The sequence below is a fragment of the Mycotypha africana genome (assembly GCF_025528875.1).
Source record: "Mycotypha africana strain NRRL 2978 chromosome Unknown BDF20scaffold_8, whole genome shotgun sequence".
NCBI lineage: Eukaryota > Fungi > Mucoromycota > Mucoromycetes > Mucorales > Mycotyphaceae > Mycotypha > Mycotypha africana.
In genome coordinates, this window is record NW_026515732.1 from 14968 (window position 1) to 42164 (window position 27197).

General features: G+C 38.1%; 7 protein-coding genes across 7 annotated transcripts; 5 read left to right on the forward strand and 2 right to left on the reverse strand.

The window, feature by feature from the left end:
* The first annotated feature begins 146 nt into the window (after nucleotides 1–146).
* Nucleotides 147–5795, forward strand: BDF20DRAFT_630803 (uncharacterized protein). Its single transcript, XM_053075914.1, has 4 exons — nucleotides 147–292; nucleotides 360–1089; nucleotides 1163–4822; nucleotides 4899–5795. Exons 1-4 carry the CDS (start codon nucleotides 246–248, stop codon nucleotides 5667–5669), a joined length of 5208 nt encoding a protein of 1735 aa, XP_052933838.1. The 5' UTR covers nucleotides 147–245; the 3' UTR covers nucleotides 5670–5795.
* A 2825-nt stretch (nucleotides 5796–8620) lies between these two features.
* BDF20DRAFT_880820 (uncharacterized protein) lies at nucleotides 8621–8888 on the forward strand. The gene has a single exon (XM_053081642.1). It carries the CDS (start codon nucleotides 8663–8665, stop codon nucleotides 8870–8872), a length of 210 nt encoding a protein of 69 aa, XP_052933839.1. The 5' UTR covers nucleotides 8621–8662; the 3' UTR covers nucleotides 8873–8888.
* Nucleotides 8889–9258: 370 nt separating this feature from the next.
* On the forward strand, nucleotides 9259–13912 carry BDF20DRAFT_945371 (uncharacterized protein; the record flags this gene model as incomplete). Its single annotated transcript, XM_053084842.1, has 4 exons — nucleotides 9259–10014; nucleotides 10116–11226; nucleotides 11305–11505; nucleotides 11570–13912. Exons 1-4 carry the CDS (start codon nucleotides 9593–9595, stop codon nucleotides 13910–13912), a joined length of 4077 nt encoding a protein of 1358 aa, XP_052933840.1. The 5' UTR covers nucleotides 9259–9592.
* A 245-nt stretch (nucleotides 13913–14157) lies between these two features.
* BDF20DRAFT_914664 (60S ribosomal protein L14) lies at nucleotides 14158–15336 on the reverse strand (the record flags this gene model as incomplete). Its single annotated transcript, XM_053084216.1, has 3 exons — nucleotides 14158–14196; nucleotides 14284–14643; nucleotides 15286–15336. 3 exons carry the CDS (start codon nucleotides 15334–15336, stop codon nucleotides 14158–14160), a joined length of 450 nt encoding a protein of 149 aa, XP_052933841.1.
* A 2231-nt stretch (nucleotides 15337–17567) lies between these two features.
* Nucleotides 17568–19271, forward strand: BDF20DRAFT_945378 (uncharacterized protein; the record flags this gene model as incomplete). The annotated part of the gene is made up of 4 exons (XM_053084843.1): nucleotides 17568–17628; nucleotides 17779–17920; nucleotides 18062–18604; nucleotides 18824–19271. 4 exons carry the CDS (start codon nucleotides 17568–17570, stop codon nucleotides 19098–19100), a joined length of 1023 nt encoding a protein of 340 aa, XP_052933842.1. The 3' UTR covers nucleotides 19101–19271.
* Nucleotides 19272–20306: 1035 nt separating this feature from the next.
* BDF20DRAFT_914666 (uncharacterized protein) lies at nucleotides 20307–24017 on the forward strand (the record flags this gene model as incomplete). Its single annotated transcript, XM_053084217.1, has 5 exons — nucleotides 20307–20415; nucleotides 20479–20790; nucleotides 20885–23607; nucleotides 23681–23920; nucleotides 23997–24017. The coding sequence occupies 5 exons, from the start codon at nucleotides 20307–20309 to the stop codon at nucleotides 24015–24017; spliced, it is 3405 nt and encodes a 1134-aa protein (XP_052933843.1).
* Nucleotides 24018–24048: 31 nt separating this feature from the next.
* On the reverse strand, nucleotides 24049–25593 carry BDF20DRAFT_906906 (HSP20-like chaperone; the record flags this gene model as incomplete). The annotated part of the gene is made up of 5 exons (XM_053083318.1): nucleotides 24049–24174; nucleotides 24276–24491; nucleotides 24565–24697; nucleotides 24822–24882; nucleotides 25578–25593. 5 exons carry the CDS (start codon nucleotides 25591–25593, stop codon nucleotides 24049–24051), a joined length of 552 nt encoding a protein of 183 aa, XP_052933844.1.
* Nucleotides 25594–27197: the final 1604 nt, after the last annotated feature.

Sequence of the window (27197 nt, forward strand, 5' to 3'; positions counted from 1 at the left end):
CACCTCTCCTTCTGCTACCGATACCAAGACATCATCAAAAAAGTAAATCTAAAACAGGCACACAGAAAAAAATTAACCTAAATCAGGACTAACAATTTCTCCGTTTCTTAACTCTTTTTCATCTTGCTTCTGTTTCTCTCTTTTCTTTATATCATTTTTATTTGCTCTCTTTCCGATAAAGAGCACAAAAAAGAAGAATAAATCAGTCGGCCATAGAACAAGATCTAACTAAAAAAAGAAAAAGAATGAATTCGAAAGGAAAACAAAAAGAAGAAGTAGCATCAGTCCCCAAGTAAAGATCTTTTGCGTATATACATTGGAAGGCTACTACCTAACACTAAATTCTCTTTTGTGATTAGCAGTTCCGTTAACAAACAGCAGCTAATGGAAAAGGAGAAGAGTAAAGGCTCAACCAGTAAAAAGTATAAGATGGAGGAAACAGAAATAAACAACACAAACAATGATGATGATGAGGATAACCAGAAGAACGATAGAGAACATAATAACGAGGAAGAATTTAACGATGATGATGTGGAAGATGAAGACGATGATGAGTTAGATAGTGAGGAAGAGCGTGCTCGGGTGAGGAGAGTTTTGGGTATGCAAATGCAAGGTATATTTGGTAGTAATGGTTCGGGCGGATTTTTATCTTCGGATTTTGGACGATTCAAGCATATATTGAATGAGTTGAGGAACAGTAATGACGACCCCACCGTGCAATTGGTTGCTTTGCAAGAATTAGCTGAAATCTTATCAATAAGTAGTGAGGACAGTTTACCGGGTTATTTCTCAATCGATGCGTTTGCGAAAGAGTTGGTTAGGATTATGAAGGGCCCAGTAGTTGATGATATTACATTAATGCAACAAGAGGGTGATATGGATCAAGATATGCTGTTGGCTTTAGCCATGAGTGAAGGGTTAGTCGGAGGCAATCCAGAAGTCATGTTGTTAGCTTGTCGTTGTATTTCAAATCTTATAGAAGCAATGCCTACTTCTGTTACCAGTATTGCGTCCCATGGTGCTGTCCATGTACTTTGTCAAAAGTTGAAATCAATTCAGTATATTGATTTAGCCGAACAAGCTCTCTTCGTAAATATACCATATGCTGGTAGAGAATTTCTTACTTGTTTCTGATATTTATATTCTGTTTATCTGTGTGTAGGCTCTTGAGAAAATCTCGGTTCAGTTACCTAGAGCTGTAGTTCATGAGGGCGGCTTGACTGCAACTCTTATGTATTTTGATTTCTTCAATATACATGCACAACGTACAGCTCTACGAACAGCCTCCAATTGTATGCGTGGCCTTGATTTAGAGTCATTTTCTCAAGTTATAGAAGTGGTTCCCATTCTGATGAACACCATTGCTCACTCTGATAGATCCATTATTGAATTAACTTGTCTTTGCTGGGTGAGAATTGCTGAAGGTTATCGCAGCCACCGCGCCTCCTTTGAACGTGCTATCAGTAACGATTTATTGAAAATATTGTGCAAATTATTGCCCGTTCCCGGTAATACAAATGCTGTTCATCCTGGCACTTTTCAAGATTTATTACGTATCTTCCGTGCCATCTCCAAAGCTTCGCCACAATTAAGTTTTGAATTACTTCAACTTGGTATCATTGACAGTTTCTATCAGATTTTGATCGGCTCAGCCACTCTTCCAGATTTGAAATATGTCAGCTTAGCGGCGACATCCCAACAACATATAACTTTAGACTCCAAATGGCGTGATTCAGTACCTTTGATAATGAAGATTATTGTTGATTTATTACCGCCTTTACCAAAAGATGACTTGTTCAGTTCAAAACGCTTTAAACAACAACAACCTACACCTTTCTCGTCGTCCACAAGCAGCCATATGACAACACGGTCTATGTCCTTAGCAACAACAGCCAATGATAATGAGCAGAAAGATACAGCAACTACAATAAGCGATGATCCTCGTGTAAAATGGTTACAAGAGGATCAGCATGCTATGTTGAAAATGGATATTGTTCTAATTCCATTAATTTTGGACATGTACTCATCGACTGTTAATTTACGTGTACGTCAACTGGTCACTCATACACTCGTTAAATTACTTCATTACTCAGAAGGCAATACACTCCAAACTGTGCTTACTGGTGTAGGCTTATCTAGCTTTTTATCCGGAGTTCTTGTTCGCCAGGAACATCCTGTACTGGTTGTCGATGCTCTTTACCAAGCAGAAATTCTAATCAGGAAATTACCAGACATTTATCGCACTTCATTCGAACGTGAGGGTGTGATACATGAGATTGTTGCTATCTCCAAATTGCCACTTGTTGTTAATGACGGCAAACAGCAACGAAAAGAGGAAGAAATAGCACACCCAGAGTTGGCTTCTTCATCTCAATCAAGAAATAGTAATAATAGCACTGTGAAAAAAACCAATTATGAAGATGACTTTTTCCAGTCGATGCGGCTAGATTACGATGAAAGTGATGAGGCCACTGCCACAACTGATGTTCAAGGAGGAACCGAGGGGATTGAGACGGTGACAGACGACGAAAAAGATCAAGAGTTTAGAGAATGCCAAAAGACAGCAACGAGTACATCGGTTTCTTCAACCACTCGAAAGCAAGAAAAACAACGTAAAAAATTAAATAGTTTTCTTATTCGTACTCAACAACTGTTACAGCAACAACAGCGCTCTTCATCTTTTCACGCCAAATCTTCAAGTCGCCATAGTCACCATCATCAATATCATATATCTGATAATGAGAAAGGAGTAGGTCGTGGTTCTACTCGTAAATATATCATTTTATTGGCTCAATACTTCGTTGAACATTATATCAAAACAGAGCAAGTAAGCGGCGATGTTGTGTCTACTAGTAATAGCTTTGTGGAAATCTCGCAATTCACAAAAGACCTGTTGAGGAAATCTACAGCAGCACAAGCCGAGGAAAGTTTGAGATCACTTTCTCGATATCTTCAAGCGTCAAATATGGGCATAAGTAGCTTTGAATTGATCAATACTGGGCTTCTGCAAGCCCTTTTGAGCTATTTGACGACAACAAAAGATAACGAGCAGTCGTTGCTTTTAGAGGAACGCACACAACTTTTTAAAACTGTTTTCATAGAGAACCCCGATATCGATCACAATACACAATCCTCATCTTTGAAAAAGTTAGTTATACGTTTACAAGAAATTTTGAGTCGGTCTGAGTCATTTGATGTAGTGACACCCCTCGACACTACTTCGAGTGACAATTTGCGGAATCCTACAAGTATGCTGGCCAAACAACTTAGGTTAAGACTTACAGGTGTTGGTGCACATATTCCTGGTATATATAAGCAACTGATGGTGTCAACTCATGCCGTGGCTACCTTCAAAATACTTGAAGAATATCTTTTAGCTCGTATACAAACTTCCAGCTTATTACGTGCTGATGATGGAAGCAGTAGCGAGAGAGAAGAAAATAGTCAGGAACATTCAGAAATGGAGAACTACGACGAATCAGATGATGATATGGATGTTGATCCTGAGCTTGAGGGAGATACATTGATGAGGGAAACAATAATAGTCGATAAGAAGGGGAGTACTGAGGATACAACTTTGAAAAAATCAGAAAGCGACAATAATGTTTCTACAAGCCATGGAAGCAGTAGGCGGAAAAACCAACACCAAAAGAAAGAAAATAATATTCAGGAAAAAAGTGTTAAAAAAGAAGGTGAATGGAAAATACGGTTCACTGTTGACAATATGCCTATATCCAATGAATCAACTGTATATGCTGCCGTACATCATTCTGCAATGGAAAAAAAGGCTAAGAATCAGGAACAACATGGTAATCTTGATACTGCAGCAGCAACAAGTGATATCCGTAACATTTGGACCGTATCACATCCCATCACTTACGAACGTTATTGGGAACTTTCGTCTCACTCAGAAAAGAGCAATCATCATACCAATCAAAGCAAGAGCGTGCGCCATGATTACCTACATTCTGCTAAGATCCCTCAACCAAAAGAATTACAACAGAAAGGAGAAGACTCGAATATTTGCTTCCAAGTGCTTTATCTATTAAAAGCTATTTCTTCTGTTGTTGAAGAGAAGCAAACAGATGCTATTATAGCGGAAGATTTTATCAACAGAAAGCTGACGGCCAAAGCTAATCGTCAATTAGAAGAACCTTTAATCGTGGCCAGCTCTTGTCTACCCAGCTGGATTTACTGGTTAATGCATCAAACTCCTTTTCTATTTCCCTTTGAAACTCGGTATCTTTTCATTCAAAGTACTTCCTTTGGTTATGCCCGTTTGATTGCTCGATGGCAAAGTCTTCAAATGCGTAATCAAAATAGTCAAAATCATCACCATAATCGTAGTATCAACGATGAGCAACAGCTTGTCTTAGGACGTATGGAAAGACAAAAAGTTCGTATTGCACGTTCCCATATTCTTGAATCCGCTATAAAGGTGATGGATATGTTTGGCAGCTCTCCTAGTATACTTGAATTTGAATATATGGGTGAAGAAGGCACAGGTTTAGGCCCTACGTTGGAATTTTACGCTTGTTGTTCTAAAGAATTTACTAAACGCTCATTGAATATGTGGCGTGGGTCTTCTGCTTCTGTTGCCGGCAATAGTGGTAATTATGTAGATGCCCCATTTGGTCTATTTCCCAAGACGATTTCCAAAAATATTGGTAAATCTTCGAGAAAAATCATCTCTTTATTCAAGACATTAGGACAGTTCGTTGCCAAAGGTTTACTGGATTTTAGAATTATCGATATACCCTTCAGCCCAGCCTTCTTTAAAGTTGTTCTGCATAATGTTGAGCCCTCCGAAGAACTTTTAATGGTAAGCATTCGAGTTTGTAGATAGATAGTCATGATATAAGAAATAATGGAAGACTTACTTACACATCTACATCTAGGATATTGACCCGCAATTGGCCAAGTCGATTCGTTCTTTACGTGCTTATGCTGACAGAAAACGGGAGATTTATGACGATGTCATTAAAACTTCAATTGAAGAGAAGTTATCGTCTATCAAAAATATTGAGATCAATGGAGCCAAAATAGATGATATGTGCTTGGATTTCACTCTAGTTGGTGACGCTACATTTGAACTAAAACCTGGAGGTGCCGACATCCCCGTGACCATATATAATGTAGAAGAATATATCGAACTACTGCTGGATGCTATTGCTGGATCGGGTATTTCTGAGCAAGTGAAAGCCTTCATAGAGGGTTTCAATGGATTATTCCCTATTGAGGATCTTAAACTGTTGACCTCCGCTGAATTGGTCTCTTTATTTGGCGGCAACGGTCAAGATAATGTCGATTGGAGCTTTTCTACATTATCAGATACCATTCGAGCTGACCATGGCTTTACAAAAGAGAGTGAGCCTGTCCGATACCTTCTGGAGATCCTTTCAGAATTTAATAACATAGAGAGACGACAATTTTTACAGTTCACTACTGGTTCTCCACGATTGCCTATTGGGGGCTGGAGAGCGCTTCGACCGACATTTACTGTAGTTCGAAAAATACCTGAGGCACCTTTAACACCTGACGATTACTTACCCTCTGTTATGACATGTGCTAATTACCTCAAAATGCCTGCTTATACTACGAAGGAGATTATGTTTCAAAAATTGATCATAGCTATGAAAGAGGGACAAAGTAGCTTTTTACTTTCGTAAAACCTTGATCACGAATAGGTTATAGTTGCATTATGCTTTTGCTCGGTTATTGGTAAATAATAATAGTGATAAATCAATAAAGAATTGTATTGCAACAGTTACATTTTGCTGCTGTAGGTAACAAGTGATAGAACGCTTAGACATCCATGAGGCGATGGACTTATAAGGTACTCAAATACGTTCAGAGAGTTTTTATCACTTTCGATTTCAAACACCAATGCGGGCAAATCCAGATGATTATATAATGTAACACTAAAGAAACCCTTCGAGTGTCAAGGATAAAAAAGGTTTAAGCAAGGTTGGAGGAAAACGGGGAGTCAACCATTGTATTTGGTGAATCAAGAAGAGGCTCTGGTTGAGGGGGTTTAGCGCCATGGAACAAGAGATCCAGTTCATATAGTGATCAACAAATGATCGGTCAACGGATTTCAATCCACGATTGGTAAGTGGTTGGTGAGCGAGGAGGGTAGGAGGCAAGGAGGATATACAGTAAATAAAGTTTTTTATATTTTTTGTTCTGAAAAGCCAATCATATCCTTTATTCTGCATTCGAGTGTCTTATAAAATTCCAGTAGAATTCATTCATCGCTTGAATTAGTTATTCAGACATAAGAATACAGACTAAGAAATACGAATTTCCTCCCTTCCCGCTAACTGACCTCGTGGGTAAGTCATAGTAGTAAGTACAGTTTTGTGCCGATTGGGTCGTCCCTTTGGTCAATGCTGATGAGATTTTGCTGACCTAACGTCAGAAAAGTGCAAAAGGCAACCAAAGGGTTCAATGAATTGACACTTCGATTGTCGATAAAAAGATCGATACTCTATTTGGTTACATGAAGCAATTAGTTGCGAATTGGCAGCAAAGTGTTTACAGGAGGTAAGATTTGCTTTGAAAAGGTTTAAGAGGCCCATTGGATTCTGTTGTTGTTGTTTTTTGTCTATTATATCTTCAAAAAGCGTGTCCCAATAGCTTTTTACCTGCTTAAAGCAAGAAAAATAAACAATTGTTTTTACCTATAAAAGTATTTAGGAATTTCAATATTGTTTAAATACAATGTATCCATGCTATAATACTGTAAAAACACTTGAACTGCAGAAAGGTGTCATTTTTATGGAGGCCTAAGCGAGGCCCAAACGCAATCAATTTGGTTGACAAATGCGAGGACCGCGGCAATCTAATTTACGAGTAATTGATATAGCAAGGCGTCGGTACTGGATCTGTAAACTTACTTACTACGTTTAAACATAGATTTTATTACATAATATTAATTTTTTTAAAGCCCAATGGACACGAGATATTAAGCTTATCTAAATTGCCCGGGACAGCTCCAAAGGCTGAAAAGAATCTAAAAACCCCTTAGGGCTCAAGGGTAAAAAGGATTATGTACTAAAGGATTGTGGGAGGGGAAGAGGGTAACCAGTCGAGCAATAGATGCCCTAACCGAGGAGTTGTAGGCGGCTCTTGAGAGTGGTGTAAGTAGTCGAGTTCAAACAAAATGTGACAAAGTGCTGGCCATAGAAAATGCCAGTTTTGTATTTGGGATGGGTTGTTGATCGGATGTGTAGGAAGACGGCTGAGGACATAGAATATGGGATCACAGACTGATGTGGGGAGTCGTAGGCGGTGGTGCACGTTTAAACAGGAGATAGCGTGGAACTTTGTAAGTAATGACGAGGGATGTTTAAAGCAATAGGTTCGGTGGCCTCCAGGAAGCCAACTCAAACGCCATCGGATATATCGGCTGCTCTCAGTAGTTGACATTGGACTTGTTTACTCAGTATTTTCGGTTTTAACTTAGACTTTTTTGTACACAAAATTGGATATTTTGATTGATTTGATTCAGAAAATTTAAGTTATTATTTTTGGACCAGTTACTTTTTACATTTGGACATTTGTAGTAAACATCTGAGGCCCCCTCCTTTCTGTACGCATTTGTTACAGTAAGTTTCGTTGTTTGATCGGCCCAGAAGAATTACGCACATTCTCCTTAGCTTCCATGTGGGCTGGTTGTCCAGTAGAATTCTATGTAAATGACTCACAATACTGTATTCTCATTGACTGCTCAGCATCTCTCTTGATCCAAAATCATGTCACTTTAGTGTCATTTTCGCCTTAAAGAAAGCAATAACAATAGGTGATTGTATAAATTAACTTAAAAACGCCTGTTTGTTGTCAGTGATGAAGTGATAAATAAACGTGTCTTGATTTGGTGTCAAAATTTAGCACGTCCGAAGAAATCTGTATAGATTGTTTTTGTTGTCAAAACTTCTTTGTTGTCCAAATAACCTTCTAACAAAAAGTTTCAGTTTCGTTGATACCTTTTCCTCTTTTTCATAGAATCTCGTTATTTTCTTTAAAGAATTATTAAAGAAGTGTTAACAGTGTATAATCAGGTAGATTAAAATAAGATCTCATCACGAGCTACTCACAACGACTGTACTGTACATATTTTGTTTGTAACTGAGTGTTTATATCTTTTGAGTAGTTTTTTTATCTTGTCGTCAAGAGAAGCAAAAGTTTACCTTGTAGCAAAGTTGAAGAAAAAGCAGCAAGAAAATAGAGAAAGTCAGTTCATGCTTGCTGTATTTCGTTTACTATTCGTTTATGCACTCAAACAGAATCGTTGAACCATTAATTTCCTAGAAACATGTTTTGCTTGCGGACGGGAAGGACATGTCCATAAGGGCTCATACTTGTGTCCAGAATATAATGGTAACAGATGGCTGAAGAGGTAATATTTCCTGTTCATTTTCACTGATATTCTGTTCATACGCTTTTCTAGCCAAGAAACGAAAGTCCGGAAAAGATGAATACGAAACAGAGCAAGCTAAATAGAAGGGCAAAAAGAGAAGGTTAGAAGCGAAAAAAGCATCGCCATCGAATAGTGTGAGTTTAAAACCTCAAAGGTGGATCCCAAATTGCCAAATCAAGTGCCCTTTCGTTAGAAGTAATGTCATTTTCGTAGGTTTGTAACAATTGTAATGGTGTCGAAATGAAAGAAGTACGAATTTCGGACGGCTCCAGCGTCTATGGTACCAAGGCCTGCAAAACCTGTGGTATAATATGGCAAAGAGACGTCAATGCGGCCAAAAATATGCTTACTATTGCAAATTCCGTATGGGAACACAATGGCCGCCCCGACATTTTCTCTCGCCGTCGCCATAACGAAAATGGTGCTGCAGGTTCTATACCGACGGCTTAAAGATTTTTACGCGTTTTGGTGAGTTCATTTGTGAAATTTGTCACTGTACATTTGTGGAGTTTTATTAACTGCTGCTTGACGTTACTACATACTCAAACAGGGTAGATATTCTGTGCTTTGGCACAGTATATTTACCTTGTATGAGTAATAGTAGTTCGCACATTTGGCATTGAGCATTTTGACAGAAAAGGTATGATCTCAAAGACTAAACTTTTCATCCAAAATAATGTTCAAACTAGTCTGAATTTTAATTGTAACATAGTCTCAATTTAATAGCCATTTCGTGCGAAAGTCAAGCGACAAAACAGTATCACATAGGAGGCTCTTTCGAATCTAAGAAAAAGAACATTGAAAACAAAACGACAAACTATCTTATTTATTTTAAATTAGCTTGATACCTCATTTCTCCACGCGGATTTTTGAAATTTACATGAATAAAGAATTCATCCCAGCGTTTTCAATAGGTTAGGCTTTATTTAAACGCCTGATCAATTTATGGAGATCAACAGCGTAAATAACTCTAATTCACTAATACAAGTCTTAAGTGATGAAAGAGGTGTTTTAAAACTTTATAGGGCTGGTATTGAAGAGATAATTGCTGTGCATTTCATTGTGCCTTTTCATATTCGAAGCAGTCACTGCCTGAGATAGATTAGTGTACATTCTTCATTTTTTTGGTTACCCTTCTTTCATTCTGTAATTTTTTTAACGCAAAGAGGCATGTCAGATTCTGAGCTCGATAAAACCCCAATCGCTACCAAACGAGCAAGAGAATCAAGTGTTGGCGAAGAGATAGAGCAGTGTATGGTTGAAAAAATAGAACAACATTCGTCTGCAAATTCAGAAGTATTAGTAGAACCCAAAGATCACGTTTACATAGTTACAGAACTTCAAAAGCAGCATTTGAATGACGGCGAACTATGGTGCTTAATATCAAAGGATTGGTGGAACCGCTGGACAAAATACTGCGCACGCTTAAATAGTCCTAGTTCTAGTGCCAGAAGATTAGGCGAAAGTACACCTCCTGGCCCCATTGATAACCGTCCAATTTTGAACGACAATAATGATTTGAAGGAAGGTTTAACATATATGGCAAATGTCACTGCAGTACCTGAACAAGCTTGGAATAGACTAGTTAGTTGGTAAGGGCTTCGTCTTCTTTCCCGTTTTTGCTAAAAAGTGTTTTTTCTGGTTCTTTTTCTTTTCTATCTCAATTCTAACGTTTAACAATTCGTGCTATTAGGTATGGGACGATGAACCCAGAGATGAATAAACCCATTCGACGAGCTATCATCACACAAGGATGCGGCGATAACGAACGAAAGCCAACTGTGGAGTTGTACCCACCACAATTTAAAGTGTACATGGTCGAAACAACAAATAAATCAGCAAACCATCAACAAATCAGCGGATTAATAACGCGCTCTCCAGTTATTACTTTATCGACAACAAATACAGCACAGGATTTCTGCAATGCTATTCGCGACGCTTTTGATCTTTCAGTTGATGCAGAGGTACAATATTGGCTTTTGCAAGATGAACCAGCTATGGCATCGTGTCCTAATGTGGCTGTTGAAGTATTAAAGAATGCTCAAAAACTCACAGTGGATAGCGACGACAGCAAGCTAAATTGCAGTGGTAAATTTTATATTGCCATTGAAGTAAAAAATAGATTGACCGGCTGTTTCCCGTCCGATACCATGGAAGCGACGCAAACGCAGCAACCATCGCCTTCAGATACAGCATCCGACATATCATCTACATCGAGTGTATTCGCGAACGGTTTTAATAATCTATCTACTTCCGTGTCTACCACTGCTACTACACCTCATTCTATCCAACGGTTCAAACCCGGTGTGTGTGGTTTGCAAAACCTGGGAAATACTTGTTTTATGAATTCAGCTCTTCAATGTTTGAGCAATACGGAAGAATTGACAAAATGGTTCTTAGCAGATAACTATAAGAAGGATCTCAACAGAGATAATCCTCTAGGTATGAAAGGTCAGGTCGCTGAAGCATATGGTGAACTTATTGAAAAGTTATGGGGTGCTTCAACCAGACATGTTGCGCCTAGAGACTTTAAATATACCATTGGTCGTTTTAACTCTTCTTTTAGTGGATATCAACAACACGACACGCAAGAACTCTTAGCTTTTTTACTAGATGGCTTACATGAGGATCTGAATCGTATTTTAAAGAAACCTTACATTGAACTGCCCGATTTTCATGATATGGAAGATGCTGAAATTGCTCAACAAAGCTGGGATTATCATAAAGCTAGAAATGATTCAATAATTGTCGATCTCTTTCAGGGACAATTCAAAAGCAAACTAGTCTGTGATGAATGTAAAAATGTAAGTTCATTTATGCTTTACAAGGGTATGCGATTTATTCTTGTTTATAGCTCACTGAATAGTTTACATATACTATAGGTGTCCGTCACTTTTGATCCTTTTATGTATCTATCGTTGCCTCTTCCAATTAAAAAGAAAAGCAAGACTTCAATTGTTTATGTTCCTTATGATCCTTCTCAGAAGCTGCAGCGTGTAGTTGTCACTTTGAGTAAAGAAGCGAGTATTGCTCATTTACAAAAGGAAGTAGCCCGTATGTTTTCTGTTGAAGATCCTAATTCGGTAATTATCATTAAATAGTCAAACATTCTTGGGTGAAGCTATTTACTTACTTCTGTTTATGTAGCTGCTGGTAGTAGAATTATTCAGCCATAAAATTTACAAGATTTTTGCACAATATGAACCCGTGGCATCAATAGGAGCTTCTGATATTATCTATGTTTATCAGCTTCCAGGACCTATACCACCTGCACCGAAGAAAAGAAGCCAATATTCTTACAGAAGCAGCATTTTGTCAGACGATGAAAAATCTGACGACGACATTTCAGCAATTGATGAAAATCAATTGATTGTTTTCCCAGTATATTGCGCCACAGTAGTAAAGGCAGAAAGTGCGTACGCTAGTGAGCGGATTAATCAATTCGGTGATCCAATTATTCTTGCTGTACCTTATAAAGATGCTTGTAATAAATCTGTTGAATTTTTCTATCAATTATTGTCTGAACACATTGAAAGATACACTCAATCCAAGCCATTTGAAGAAGTCAAGGACGAAGACGAAGAAGCTGATTTTCCTGAGGACATAGTTACTGATGAATCAAAAAAATTGAATGATGATGAGACCCCAAGTGAACCCATTGATCAACAATCGCCACCGTCTTACGAATCTGTCATGGAAGACCAAAAGGCTACTGACCTTGTTACAAACGAAAACACAATGCCTGAGTCTTCAGTTGATTTTGATGAGAAGAGTGAGATGGACATAGACGAAGAGGAAGCAGATAGAGATAAGGAAATTGATAGTATAGAGACAGATGCAGCAATAATGTCGACAAAGGATAAGCAAGTGGAACGTATAAACAATTTATTTACAATGAAAATATTTTCAAATACTCGTTACAGCAGATACGGGAATGAGGATCTTTTGCCTTTAGTGCAAAGTTTCACAGGCTTGATTGACTTCCGTGAAAGAACAGAAACAGAGCAAGCGCAAAGGGAAGAGTACTATAAGTTGCAAAACGGTTTTACTACTGAAGCAGAAACTGAGCAACAGATACAACATGATGTTGAAATGGTTGAATCTCCAAGTCCAGCTGCTCACCAAACTCCTGTTGCTGGTGATTTAGCAATAGAAACAGTGGAAGCAGATGATCAAGTTGAAAATGCCGCTGCTATTTTTGGTCTGACCTCCACATCCGTCGATAGCAGTATCAGTAGTAGTTTGGTGAATATTGATGATAAGGTTGAACCTGGCGAAATACTCAATGATAACGATACAATATCTTCAATAGACAATGCTTCTGTTGTTGCTGCACCTGATGGAAATTTGTCACCGCTTATTTCCTCTCCTACGTTAGAATATCAACCTTCTTCACCTCCTGCTGCTGATATCCTCAAAAAATTGCCGAAACGTAAAGTGTCATGTCCTCCGGATACAATCATTCGTCAGGGTGAGGGCATTTTACTCACTTGGACACCTAAAAGGGCTCAACAATTATTCGGTGCCACAAATAGTAGTGGCAATGGTAGAAACGGTTATTCGTATAGCTATAGTAATAGTGACAATGCTGGTGTTTGCACAGATGCTTGGGAGGATATCGACGATTTAGGCGACCCCAATGAGGAAGACACAGATATCACTACCAAGAAAAAACAAGTAACATTATCTGATTGTTTAGATGAGTTCACAAAAGAAGAAGAATTAAGTGAAGAAGATCTTTGGTATTGTCCCAAATGTAAAAAGCATCAACGGGCCACTAAGAAGTTTGATTTATGGCGGATGCCCGAAATTATGGTTGTGCATTTGAAACGTTTTAGTCATTCTCGTACTTTCAGAGATAAGATTGATGCTTTCATCGATTTCCCAACTGAAGGTTTAGATTTAACCGACCGAGTGCTCAGTACGAGAGCGATCATAAATGAGGATGAAGAAAATGCAGATAATAGGCTGATATACGATCTTTATGCTGTGGATAATCATTATGGGGGCTTGGGCGGAGGCCACTATACTTCCTTTGCACAAAACTTCGAGGATGGCCGCTGGTACAATTTTGATGACTCACATGTTAGTGAAGTGGCAGTAGACGATGCCAAAACGGCAGCAGCCTATCTATTGTTTTACAAGCGTAGGAGATCAAAGAAAGCCAACTCTAAATCTGTTGAGGAAATAATCCAGGATAAAATTAGCATACAACGACAGCAGCAGGCTGCTGAGACGATAGAAACAGTGAACATGGGGATGGAGAAAGAAATACCAGTAGTAAGATCCTCAACATTACCGAATGATCCGGAAGAAAACTATAACAACGACGACGATTCCACAATCAAAAAACTTGAAGAACCAGATCACAATGTAACTACCATCTCCTCCAGCACTACAACAAGCAATACAAATTCACCTGTCGTTATACCATATAAATTATCAACGGACGAAAATGCTGAGGATTCTAACCACGACGAACAAATCTAAAATTTAGTTATACATAATATTGCCGTTCAAATAGATAGGATAAAAACTTTCATTCTCAATATCTAAGCCCGTCTGTTCTTCGATATCTTTTCGAAAGAAATTGATTAAGTGATAAAAGCCATGTGCAATGCACCAAGTCGAAATTCTTAATGGTTTTTAATTATCGGACGTCTGCTGGAATAAACTGAAAAGAAAAAATTCCCCTCTATATTAAGATGAAAGGACTGTACAACTGTTTTAATTACTTAAGCAGTTTGCTTCTTGGCCTTAAGGGCGAAACGACGCTAAAAATTAGAGAAAGGTTATAAAGGAAGATTAGTTTACTGAACAATGATGCTTTCGAATAGAATTATGATTCGTGAAATTCTTACTTGGTTCTTTAACTTCAATAATTTGAAGCGATCAAAATCGGACAAACCAGCACGAATGCTACGTTGTTCGATCTTTTTAGCCCAAGCAGTCTTGTTCCAAGCGCCGATGATGTCATTCTTTTCAATGGCCTTCTTAAGAGCAGTTTGACCAACATTGCGGGGAAGTTGCTTGAGGACAAGAGGAGTCAAGACCATGTTACGGAAGGGAAAGGCCTGACGAGCAACACCAGTGGTAGGACCTTCAATAAGAGCACGGTTGTGGTCGACAATATTAACAATGACAGCCAACTTGCCAGCATCAACACCAGCGTTGACGAGAACAACACGACCAACTTCAACTTGACGCTTGAAAGAACCCTGCTATACAAAAATTGAGATAGACATTAGCCGATGCAAACGAAAGGGTAACATTGAATATAGAAATGGCTTTGGAGGAAGAGAGAGAACTATTCAAGAGTACTGATGTGACATATTGACGCAATTCTATCTACACTTAATAATCAATTTGTGTCGAAGTTGTAACTATACAGAACTGCTCAAATTCTACATTCAAACCGAGAGTATGGATAGAATACTCAAAAAAAGGTTGTAATGTTGTACATTAAATGTTTTAACGACATCAGAAATTAGATTGTTGCTGCTGCTGCTGAAATGTGATTAAATTTGTATGTCGATACTTATGATGCTGTTGGTAATCCATCCGTCCATCCATCCATTTTATTGTCTCAGATCTGGTGCCGCTCTATCTTTGACTATTGATCTCTCTTCCTCTGTAGTTAAGTGTGGGATGACATACCATCTTTGATGTATTCCTTCGAAATGGTAGTAAGAGAGATGATATAAAGTACCTTTGAATGTTCGATAACAACGGCAGATCCAGCAGCCCGCTTTTATTTAAAGGCCGACATAGGCACTGTTTTATCATTGCCATTCAAGATTCTGATATGAATGAACTAAGCGTTAGGACTCAGCAATAATATACCTAGCCTGTGCCTTTTTTACCATTGTGTCCTTCTGAACATGCTCACATATAACAGTTCTTCTGGCTGTCATTTTATCACTACAATTTATTTTATTTCACTAGATTTCATATTATAAGAGCGGGATTCATAACCAAGCAGAAGGATGCATATGTTTATTGTTGCTGTGATGGTTTTATACGGAAAAAAAAAAAACTAACACCATTACATTAAAAAATACCCAAAAACATATGCAAAGTTGTCCAAGCTCAAGGATCGCTCTTATGCTACTTTTTTAACGCGCGCTAAATATTTGCTCTTCGGTTCTCCCTTACCACAACCTTTCTGTTTTAATTGTTTGTAGCAAAAATTCTATCAGTAACGGTAGGGGTTGTGGTATTTGACGACTTGCTAATTAGCAGATAGCACGGGAATGACACTAAAAGCTTAACGAGATCAAACTAGTAAAATCTTATTCGAAATATAACGCTCGAATGCTGTATTAAGCAGACATTTCATCATTATTGAGTTAAAGTGTGTTAGTTAGTACGAATGCGGAGAGTATCAAATAGAATAAGAGGGAAACTAACACTAAAACATGTCTTTGGCCATAAGAACAGAACAAGAAATGTAGTTAGCATGTGCTTGCGGAAAGTTCCTGAGCGATCCAAAAAAAAAAAAAAATAGCCTAGTATATTGATGTAAAAGTACCTTTTGTAAATTGAATTGAATGAACCCTTAAAAATAAACAAAAAACCTCTTTTTATTGGGCTTTTCATTAGATTTTGCATTCTGTATTCCGTAGAGTAGTCTCCAAATATCTATATAATCAAACAACGAGAAGCGCGTACAGTAAAAAGTTACCATGATTTTGTCTGAAAATTGTATATTGCGTTGTATTATCGGCTTCAATTACCTCTTATTATCAATCTTTGGTTAGGATAATCAGGGTTGTTGCTTCGAACCATTAATTTTGCTCAAACATCTGGTCAAAACTTCTGGTGGTCGTGGATGCTTCTAAATATACAAACTGAAGGCATCGGTAAGAAAAAAATCGATGACAATAAATCTATTAAAATAAAGATACAATCGCAACGAGGTTGCTGTTGAGGACAACCCGCAAATGTTGGCCACGGTTATGTACTATTATCGAAAAGTGTACACTCTTATTTTTATCACTTGACGCGAAGAGTGATTTGCCGCCTTTCGGCTTTATTGTACGTTTTAAGAACCAATGTAAATGACAGTTTATCAAGTCCATTTTCACCTACCTAGTGTATTAGATGGAGGAAGCTTGTCCATAACCCTGTGCCTTGCAAAATGCAGGTTTGATACATACTTACTATGTGGGAGGCCATGTACGTGACTCTCAATCACTTGTAGAAATTTAAGAAAACGCGATGATTGTTTCACAATTTCTATGTATATAACGACGAAAGATATTTTATGTTCGGTCATCCAAGTATTCCTGCTATGGTACGATTCTTATCGATTTTTTCAAAGCTGTACGCTTTTGTGTAGTTTAATGGATTCACAGTTTAAACACCCCATCCTCCGTTTCAATAACGAGAAAAATATCTCTATGTATGGAATGTTTACAGATAGTTTTAGTGTGGCGATACTCTTCGCTTAATTGAAAACAAGAGCGCGCTTTCTCATGTTCAAAATTTCTATGGATCGAGGCTGAAATGCAATCTCTACAGTAGCTGTAGCACAATCTTTCAGGATTCTGAACAATCTCCTGCAAATACAATGTTTTAGCTTCAACTTTACACTTTATACAAATTTTATTGGACAATATATATATTTAATTTAAATAATTTTAAATTACTTTAGGATGAAATGGTATAATATTTTTGGACGATTTATTAAATAAATAATTGGAGACATTATTTTGAAGGTCAGTGGACATTTTTTCAATTGATAGTGGCATTATGTTAAAGTACTACGAGACGTACTGAGTATTTTAGTGTGACACGCTTATCAGCAATAGATACAGGGTTGTGGTTTACGAGACTTTATTTATGAATCATATGAATTGATTAAACTAATCCCAGACACGTTCTTCCGCCACGTAGATAACGGTTGTTGTTGTCAATCGTAATAAAAAATAGATGTTGTCAAACTCAAAGCATTTACAGAAAATAAGTTTGACGTCTTTCCATTAATTTCCATCTTCTTCGTCTTATTCTTCTTTCATACTTCTTTCTTCATCCTGATAGCTACTACTCACCATGTACAAAGCCAAAATCTTGCAAAAAATCAAATCGGTGGGCAGAAGCCCATAAGAATAAAGTCAAAGATGAGTCCTTCCGTAAGTAACACATGAGCGCGCTGCCACAAATAGGTTATAGTGGCAATCCTCAATTCATGTTTCGTATGACTAGTAAGCATCGAGTGCAAGGATTGCAAAACACGCGGACATTTCAACAAGGCATACCATGAATGCAAGTTTAAAAAAGCAGTTTCTGCGCGTGATGGTAAGTATCATGCTCTCACTGCAAGACAAGTTTATGTTTGCTTAACGGAAATTTAGTTGGAAGTAGCGGTAAGAAACGTAAACAATCAGCTACAGTTAAGGAAGAAAAGAAGCAAACAACTGGAGATATTAAGTGCATCAGTTGTGACTTAAAGGGTCATTCTACTTCTCGTTCCATCGAATGGAAAAATTGCCAAGGGTCATACAGCCCAACTCAAACAATTCTGTAAAGTCTTCAACTTCAAAAAGTTTGGCTTTAAGAGATAAAACCTATAGAAGAACTTCTTCAGCAAAATTATCCCTAATAGTAACCACACCCATATTTTTGCTTGTGGCATAGTCTAACCGCTTTGAAGGAAAGTTCTGATGTAATGTTTCGAAACATGGTTAGGTCGGACGGTTTTACTGTAGACTTTCTGTTCAGCCGCAAAAAGAAAACAAAAGAAGACATGACTATTCATAATCACACCTTGCCTTTGGAAGATTTTTCTTATAACGAAGTACAAGACAATTACAGACCCGCTTTCCTTGATCCAGGGCGAAGATCTGTCTTCACAGCGGCAATCGGACTAGATCATAACAAACATCAAGTACGGAGCTGCTTTACCAAGGAATATTATCATATGACCGGAAGCACCAGATACGCTGCAAAGCTGGAAAAGAAGAAAGCAGGCGCGCTTCAAATGATCGAAAGTGGCATACCAACCGCCAAAACTTCTAACATCGAACAATATGACCGTCATGTACAATATATATTGAAGCACTTTGAAGCCTTGTTTTTTTTTTACGGCGAGAGAACTGCTGAAGACAGATTTCGTTTATACCAGGGTCAGGAGCGTGCTGGCAACAACATGGTCAATTTGCTTATTAATGGAACTACAAAGTACAATAAGCAATTGAGGTTGAAGAAGAAGAAAGATCGAAGCAAGTGGCCAAAGAAGAATACCTACAGAATGGCCTTTTGAAAACGTAAAAAGAAGAAGAAGAAGCAAAACGTTCCTGAAGAGAGGGAAGAAGCAGATGCGAGAGAAGTAAGCGATGTTCTCGCTAAGAAAGATAGGTAAGGTTTTCAAATGATAAGCAATTCATCCACTATTCGCAGAAATATTGATAGAACTCATGCTTTCTACAGCAATTCCCTGAAGAACAAGTGGAAGCCTGAACCCTTTAGTGTAGGCGACACTAAAAATATCCCTTTGATTGTAGTTGGTAATGGCATGTTCGGGAAAAGTGCAATGCCCATCAAAGGTCATAAGACTGGTGTCGTGGGAGTCCTTTGGCGTGCCTTGAAGCGAAGAGAGGCTGCTGGCGATTTACTGACGATAACAATTGATGAATACAAAACCTCTCGCATATGCAATAATTGTCAACAATCTTGAAGCATTGAAGACAGTTCCCGGCCAAAGTATCCTTGCCTGCAAAACCTGTTCGATACTTTGGAACCGGGACGTCAACGCTGCTAAAAACATGTTGGCAATTAGCGTCGACTGGAAGTCAACGGAAAGACCTGCTGAGTTTTCTAGAAAACCAAAATCACCCACAACAACCACGTAACACCATCCTCTATCGCCAGCACGAAGCTGGTTTGATTTTTACAGGTAAGCGTCTCAATTTTTGTGTAGCTCGATCTTGAATCCATAACTTAATGGTCTCAAAAATTTACTTTTTTCGTCTATTTATATTGCGGCTTCGTCTAAACCCAAAGCCAAAAAACTGTAAAGACAAGACTATCTCAATGGGCTTAAATTTGATAAAGTGTCAGTTTTTTAGACACCGATATGCCTATAACCAATTTGTCCTTCTATAAATTTTGTAAACAAACTCAAATTGATACCTTTTCCGTCTTTTATGGTTTCCTTTCTGCCTTTATTTGATCAAATATTCACCAAGTTTGAAAAAGATTCATAAGAAAGTGCTGAATTTCCTCCAAACGATGGCTAAAGTGTAATAAAGCAAAACAGGGTAAAAGAGCTAATTAAAAAAGAGTAAAGGCAATGGCATTAAGAGCAAAAAACTGTTCGTTTTACCGATTGCCTACTGTTTCCATTTGCTTGTTAAGCACTTTCCCTTGTTAACAAAGAAATTACCAAGCAGCTACTGTTAGTTGACCTGAACAAACTAAAACCATCAAGGTATAAATATTATCAATGTGAAATAAAAAGTCTTACTGAGCCTTCAATACGACTTGTTCACATTTGAGAAATTGATTTTTAACTGACTCCTTCTTGGAGTTTGGTACTTTTACAATTCAAAGAAGATAAACATTCAAAATAGAACAATAAAATAACCAAAGTCTCATTTGACTGCATAGACAGTACTTTTTCATTTTTGAGGCACACAGTAATGGTTGTTAAATACGTTCAATGAGGCCCGTTACACAGAAATACAATTCTTACACATGCACTATAAAAACTGCACCCCTTCATCTTTTGTCTTTTTCACCATTTCAGTCTTTTTTTGTTTCTTTTGTATCTTCCTTTTCTTTTTTCTCTCAACTGTTTGTTTTCATTAATTAGACCTTGTATTCATCATATACCCTAGACATACATGATCTTTTATACATGTTTCGCATAGCAAATTTAATAATGCTTTTGAGCTTACTTTCATACATAACTGGTTCGGTACAACAACAGCAGACTATAGGCTTAGGTTCTATACAAACAACCGTGCCATGGAGGGCTGGTCATGCTGCAGGTAAAACAATTACTACACCAGTTCTTTCACTTACGTAAGCCTTTTGACCAAAGTTGAATTTAGCATTTCAATATCCTTATGTTGTTGTATATGGTGGAACACAACAAGCAATTACAGCAAATACAGCTACTGCTATAGGCTCAAATGATGTTTGGATATGGGATAGTCGCAATGGTTCATGGTATAAGCCCACTATTCAAGTGCAAGAAGGAGTTAATATGCTTCCACAAATCTATATCAAAGCAACATCCTTGCCAAGCCAAGGACAGATTTTAGCTCTTGTCAGCAATATAACTACGGTAGCAAATGGACCTGCAACGGGCGTATTACAAAAACTTGATCTCAATAGCTGGTCTTGGAGTTTTCCTACAACAAGTAAAGATTAATAGTAGAAAGAGTAATAATAAGCTATGGCTTCAGTGCAATTGGAATTCTCAACCAATATTTTTGCAATTCTACCTTCTAACAGACTTTCAAGCCTCTGCACGAGTTGTTGGATATACAATGGGTACTATCAATAACACTGTCTTTACTTATGGTGGAACTTCAGCCGATAGTCGTGGATATCCCATGTCGAATGCTATGCAAAATACACTGTCGTTGATGGACGCTAACAATTTCCAATGGACTCCCGGAGCCAACGGTTTAGGGTTAGCTGATCACTCTACCTGTTTTTTGAAAGCATGTAATTGTTTGGTTACATTTGGTGGAACACCAACTGGAAACCCTACTGATGTTACAGACTCAGTCAGTTTTTATGATTTGAACAGTAAAGTCTGGAATGTGCAGGGCATTCCATCAGTACCCGGTTCAAGCTCACCAGCAGCAAGAAGACTGCACACTGCGACCTGTTTGGACAATATCATGGTTGTATACGGCGGTGGAACTACCCAGCCGACAGCAGATACGGATGTTTGGATTTTGAATGCCACTGCTTATCCTGCGCTTGTATGGCAAAAGGTTAGCATGGCAAATCAAAACGAAGGACCCAATATACGTATGGGTCACTCAGCTGTATTGGACGAGGCTGATAAAAAGATCTATATATTTGGAGGATGGGGAATCAGTGCTGACATCAACGATTCGAATATGTACATTCTGGATACTGATAAATGGAGCTGGACACGAGTATTACCAACAGGATATACTTCTGGCACTTCACAAGTAAATAATACCAGTAGCAGCAATAATAGTGATCGTAACAATGACGGCCAAAAAAATGGAATCAACACTGGTACAATAGTAGGTGCTGCCGTTGGAGGCAGTGTTGGCCTCGTTTTAATTGCATTCGCCGCGTTCATTCTACTGCGAAAAAGAAAACGACAGCAAATTGCGAAAAAGGGAGATTTTCATTCGAACAATTTTTCAGAAAAAGTCCCTCCAGTACATGGCTATAATAATGATAAAGATGACAATGGGCCTTATTTATACGCAAATGAAACACGCCAACCCCCTAGCGATGATAGTGATGACGACGATGACAATTACTATGTAGTAGGTGGAGGTATGATGAGGGATAATCAGCGTAGAAGCCATAATCAGTTATCGAAAGCATGGACAGGAACACAAATATCACTTGCTAGGCATTCAGAGATTGGTGATTACAGTGATAAAGTTAAAACAGGAATACTAGAAGCTATGAATGACAACGAAACAGTTGCTGCGACTCATGGATCGCGGAGTCCTCGAGTCTCTACTTCATGTAGGGCTTCCAAAGTACTCTTAGTCTCACCAACAGAAGATATTCACAATGGCCAAGTACCGAATGAGATAATATCACAGAAACCAAATGAATTTTCGGTACAGGCTACACGGCATCAACCGCAACAGCAACATCATTATCATGACAATTATGACGTGCCAGTTGAGCACCTTACCGTATCTAAAAAGAATAATGAAGGGAATTCAGGGTTAGTAGCAGGACCACTATCATATACCTCAATGGAAGTAGCTTTATCTCCGTCAAGGCCACTTACAACAACTAATTCTTTGTCAGTAAGTAACGACGACCGACAGGAGACAACTCCAATACAGTATATATCCGAAAAATTTTCAACCAATCCGTTGAACACTGTTTGTAATTCGACGCAGACATGGGACACTAACAATATACCACTTTTCCATCATCACCAGACTGTATACCCATCCTCTACTTTAAATATGCCTATGGCACAAACAGCAACTCCTTCGGTTACTACTAATAATAGTAGTAGTCACCTTCAGCGCGTGTGCGGCACAAACATATCACCACAGGTCAACATCTATAATACCGTTAGCCCTCTGGATGCTCTAGCTTCACTTGGTCAACAGCAACAACAACCGGTTGCGACGACATGTAAAAGCAGCGATAACAATAAGGACAACACTGTTTCGCATAATGCTTCTTCATCAACAACAATTACTACTACTATTCTCTCCTCTACTTCTACAGCATCATCAGCTTCCTTATTACCACACGAAAAAGAAAAGATCGAAGAGACTTTCTCTCAGTTCCACCCTTTAATTTCTGCTTTACCTCAAAAATATCAAATTGATAAATCAAAAAAGCCCATTAGTGGCCCAGCAAATACTATACTGTTTGCTACGCTGAGCAATGATGAAAACAGCAGCAAACGACAGGTAGTCATTAAAGTATTTGGTAGACGTGAAGCCTGGGAAAGAGAATGCCGAACGTTGGTCAAATTAAAATCTCCGGATATAGTGGAGATATTGGAAGTACTGACTATACAGCAGCAAAGCGATGCTGTTATGAATGAAACTAACAACAATGAAGATTCAAAAATCAACTATTTAACTGTAATGGAATATTTGGATGAAACTCTCAACGAATTCATTAAGCACAGGAAAAATAAAAGAAGCAGTACTCTTGATGATGATTGCAGCGTTAATGCAACAGCAGCAAACGGTAAAATTGCTAAGGACATTTTGAGATGCTTATCTTGGTGTCATAATAGGGGTATTGCCTTCTGTGATTTGAAGCCTAGTAACATTATGCGACAATTTAAGTCAGGAGGCTGGAAGTTGATTGATTTTGAGGGAAGTCGCACTATCAATGAAGAGTGTGTAGGAGTAATTACAGCACGATATTGTTCTCCTGAGGTGGCTCGCGCAACCACTTATGGGCTGGAGGGCGCTAATGGCGTAGTTGCTATGGCCAGTATTGATCTATGGTCACTAGGTTGTGTCATTTATGTAAGTACGACACTCCTACTACTAACACTTATAATGAAGTCCTCTTTTTTAACTGCGAGAAATTTGATTAAAGGAATTGGAAACTAAGAAGGCGTTGTTCTCCAACAATATGAAAGATGAAACAATTCTTCATTTCTTATCGCATCCATCCCCTACAACACCCATCCTTAATAATGGTCTTCGATGGAATGACAATAATGAGTTAGAAATTCCTCAATTGGAAAGGCTCATCCCTGATATTCAAACGAAGCAGTTAATCGAAATTTTACTGAGCACAGATCCGAATAAGCGTGGATCAGCAGAGCAGCTACTGGTAAGTATAAATGTGCCTTTTTATTTACATACAAGCCCGAGCAAAGAATGTAAGCTAATCAGTTCGTCTTCACTAGCAACACCCGTATTTTTGTTAACCTAAAGCTGCTACTACTGCTATCAACTAATTTAGTCTGCAAACTTGGCTTTACTAAAATCCATCTCTGGATGCTGTTTTTTGAATTTTTCAAACATTTCTTGTTTCTTCAACGTATCGCTGTCGGGTTTTCCCATCGCTTTTTGTCGTTGGTCAAACTATGGTTTGAATAATGAGTCAATAAAATATATCCATGTACGAAAGAGTTTATAGATGTATTATCTTCTTTGATTAAACTCTATAAGTAATGAATGTTTACCATCATCTTTTCTACCATGGCTCTTGTTTCTCCATCCAGATCGCTCAATTTTGAGTTTTCAGGCTGGATTTTTTTTGTGTCAATTTTGGGTGCTCCCACTACGACACTATCCCACCATTGGGTCTGGTTCACTTTTTCTAAGTGCACCAAAATTTCCTGTTGATCTTCGATTGTCCACGTACTATCATCTACTTTAATAACATGAGTTAATTCCCCCTGTTCAGATAAGCAATTCAATTCAGTCAATTGGAAGTTTGTCCATAAGTCATCTTTTGTTTTCTACACCTACTTCTACAATAGGCTGTTGTCCTTTGATGGCAACCTTAAAATGCGACTTTTTAATGACGATGTCTACATCACGAGCACGAGTTCCTTTGGGTACAGGAATTGATACATCGACATCTTGCAGCGTTTGTTTCCAACTATAATTTTGTTGTACGGAAGAAGATTAAGCTTATTAGACAAATACAATAACATGCAACTAGTTCGAAGTAATAGTAGTTTTTACTCTGAATTGGTATGAGACGAAAAGAGACACGTTCTTACCTATAAGGTAACTTGTCTTGTTCTTCTTCTTCTTTCTTTTTTTCTAGTTTTTCTTGAGCCTCTTGTTCAGCAGACATCACGTTATCAATATGTTCATCAGACATTTTCATCAATTAATGCTGTAAGAAAGTTGAAAACAAGCTTTAAAAGGAATGATTCTGGTAATTTCTCCATTGACGTGCGTAGACTGCGTATTTTTATCGTGAGATTAACCAGTACTGTATTTTAATTTTTGTGCTACCTAACATTTCAAGCTGAATGAATCTGAATACACGATTCTTCTACAATAATATTCTAAAACCCCATTGAATTCGAGATACTTGAACTTATCTAAAGTGCCTGGGGCCGATGCAATGTCATACAAAACCCCTTTGGAGTTAAAATTAAAAAGGGAAGGGAGACTATTGCTGTAACATTGGGGAAGCAGGTAACCAGTCAATATACTGTAGACTGAGAAGTGGTGGCAGAGGAGGCTTTTTGTTATTTTAAGGATAACGAGTTCAAATAAAATGTGATAGAGAGCGGATCAACCGTAATACCGCCTCTAGCTCGCTAGGGGGAAATTAGTGAACGTCTTATAAGGCAATTAGAGGTAAACGACAATGGGTTAGGAAACGAAGATAACTAAGGCAGCGATATACATTGAGACAGTATATAGCATAGGTTTTGAATGCGGGTTGTTCATAGGTTTTATAAAACAATAAGTTTGATGCCCAGCTAAGAGCCACCGGATACAACGGTTGCGTTCGGTCTTACTTATAGAGAGCCACATGATAGGACTTATAGAAAGGTTAGAGCGGCATTAAAAGATAAGATTGGAGTTGACGGCTTCGCTTTGTGCAGATGTGGAATTTGAGTACAAAATAAATTGATGACGCAGCACCGGATCTGGTTAGGATCATTGATCATAAGTAAAGGTATACGATTTCCAGATTGGATAGAAGGCGAGCTGAATATACACGCATTTATAAGGCGCCTGGGAGCTTAATGGAAGAAGCACTTGTAGTAGGGCATCAGTATGTGGAGTCCCAGCTCGAAGGAAAAACTCATGTACAATGTAATGGCATTTCTCTATGGACAATAGGTTTGCCAAATAGAGCATGATTTTCGCCGTGGAGTGAGTGGAATTCCTAAAGATTTTGTGTATACATATGTTTTGGATTTCTCTCAATTGCTTGTATTACTTCTTAGTTAGTGTGGCTCTGGCTAAACCATACTCCATCTTTGCACAAATTATTTGGGCATAAAATCGTAAAAAGGAACGAGTCGAAACCACCGGGATTAGCACCAATAGCACCTATTTTAATCATTATACTGTCTTGATACGGATTAGTCCCTTCGTATTGATGCTACCACCTGGTTGAAAGGGTACTCCAAGGTACGGAAACAACCGTTGAATCACATGAGCAAAATTTTCTCTCCAGGGGCAATCTCGACCTTACTGATTACGCTCAGTTTATATTCCGGTCGTAGGAAGTGCCTTATAGGCAAAATAAATAATTGCTGTAAAAGCAATAAATTGTAGGGTATAGACTCGTTTCCTGGATGATATACTTCAAGAGGATAAAAGGAATACCTAAAAGTAGTAAGTGGGGAAAGGATAAGATGAATTGGTAAAGTACAATTGCAATGGTCAGGAAATTATTACCGAATATCGATTCTAGGTGATGGATTAACAGTATGAAAATAGATACTAAGTAAAAACCTAATATCCCATAAGGAAGCTATTATGAAGTCTTACAAAAATTGGGTATGTCATAATCTCCATAAGGGCAATTATAGACTAAGCTTAATAAGATAATGTTCGTAAACTTTCATCACCTGGGAGCAAATGACGAAGCGCATTTCATTCAAGTATCACATATTTATTCAGCATTGGTATCGTCATAGATACAACAATTTCCTCTCTTGGAAACTTTGGAGGTGAGCTTTTCCATAAAAGTTTATTGTAATAGAATACAGGTTCTTTGGATAGATAAAACAACCTTCCAGACAACTCAGATCTGCAGAAAGCGATAGTGCGCGGTATACAAAGAGACCGTTTGGACTTTTTCTTATGGATAATTTGCTGAGCTTCCGGATCGCTTATCGGCTATATTTGTGTTGAAATTTTTTCTGCAGACAAAATGTTGAGTTTCCTTTTCTCCATCCAAATGGAAAAGTGACGCAGTCAAGAACTGAAGAGTTCAGCTTCCTTATTACGATTAAACATGATTATTATCAAATAATTTTGGGCACACAGATAAACTACATATCAGAAAATTGCCCTGGGCAGATCAAATATGGGATGGAATTGAAAACCCCTAAAAGGAGACAAAGAAAAAAAGATAGTGGTCACAATGCAGACTAGGTAAAAACGGGGCAATTAAGTAATGA

Coding starts and splice junctions, on each gene's coding strand:
- BDF20DRAFT_630803 (XM_053075914.1), top strand. CDS start 246: ATGAATTCGAAAGGAAAACAAAAAGAAGAAGTAGCATCAGTCCCCAA. Junction 1,090..1,162: donor TAGCCGAACAAGCTCTCTTC/GTAAATATACCA, acceptor ATCTGTGTGTAG/GCTCTTGAGAAAATCTCGGT. Junction 4,823..4,898: donor CCTCCGAAGAACTTTTAATG/GTAAGCATTCGA, acceptor ATCTACATCTAG/GATATTGACCCGCAATTGGC.
- BDF20DRAFT_880820 (XM_053081642.1), top strand. CDS start 8,663: ATGAAAGAAGTACGAATTTCGGACGGCTCCAGCGTCTATGGTACCAAG.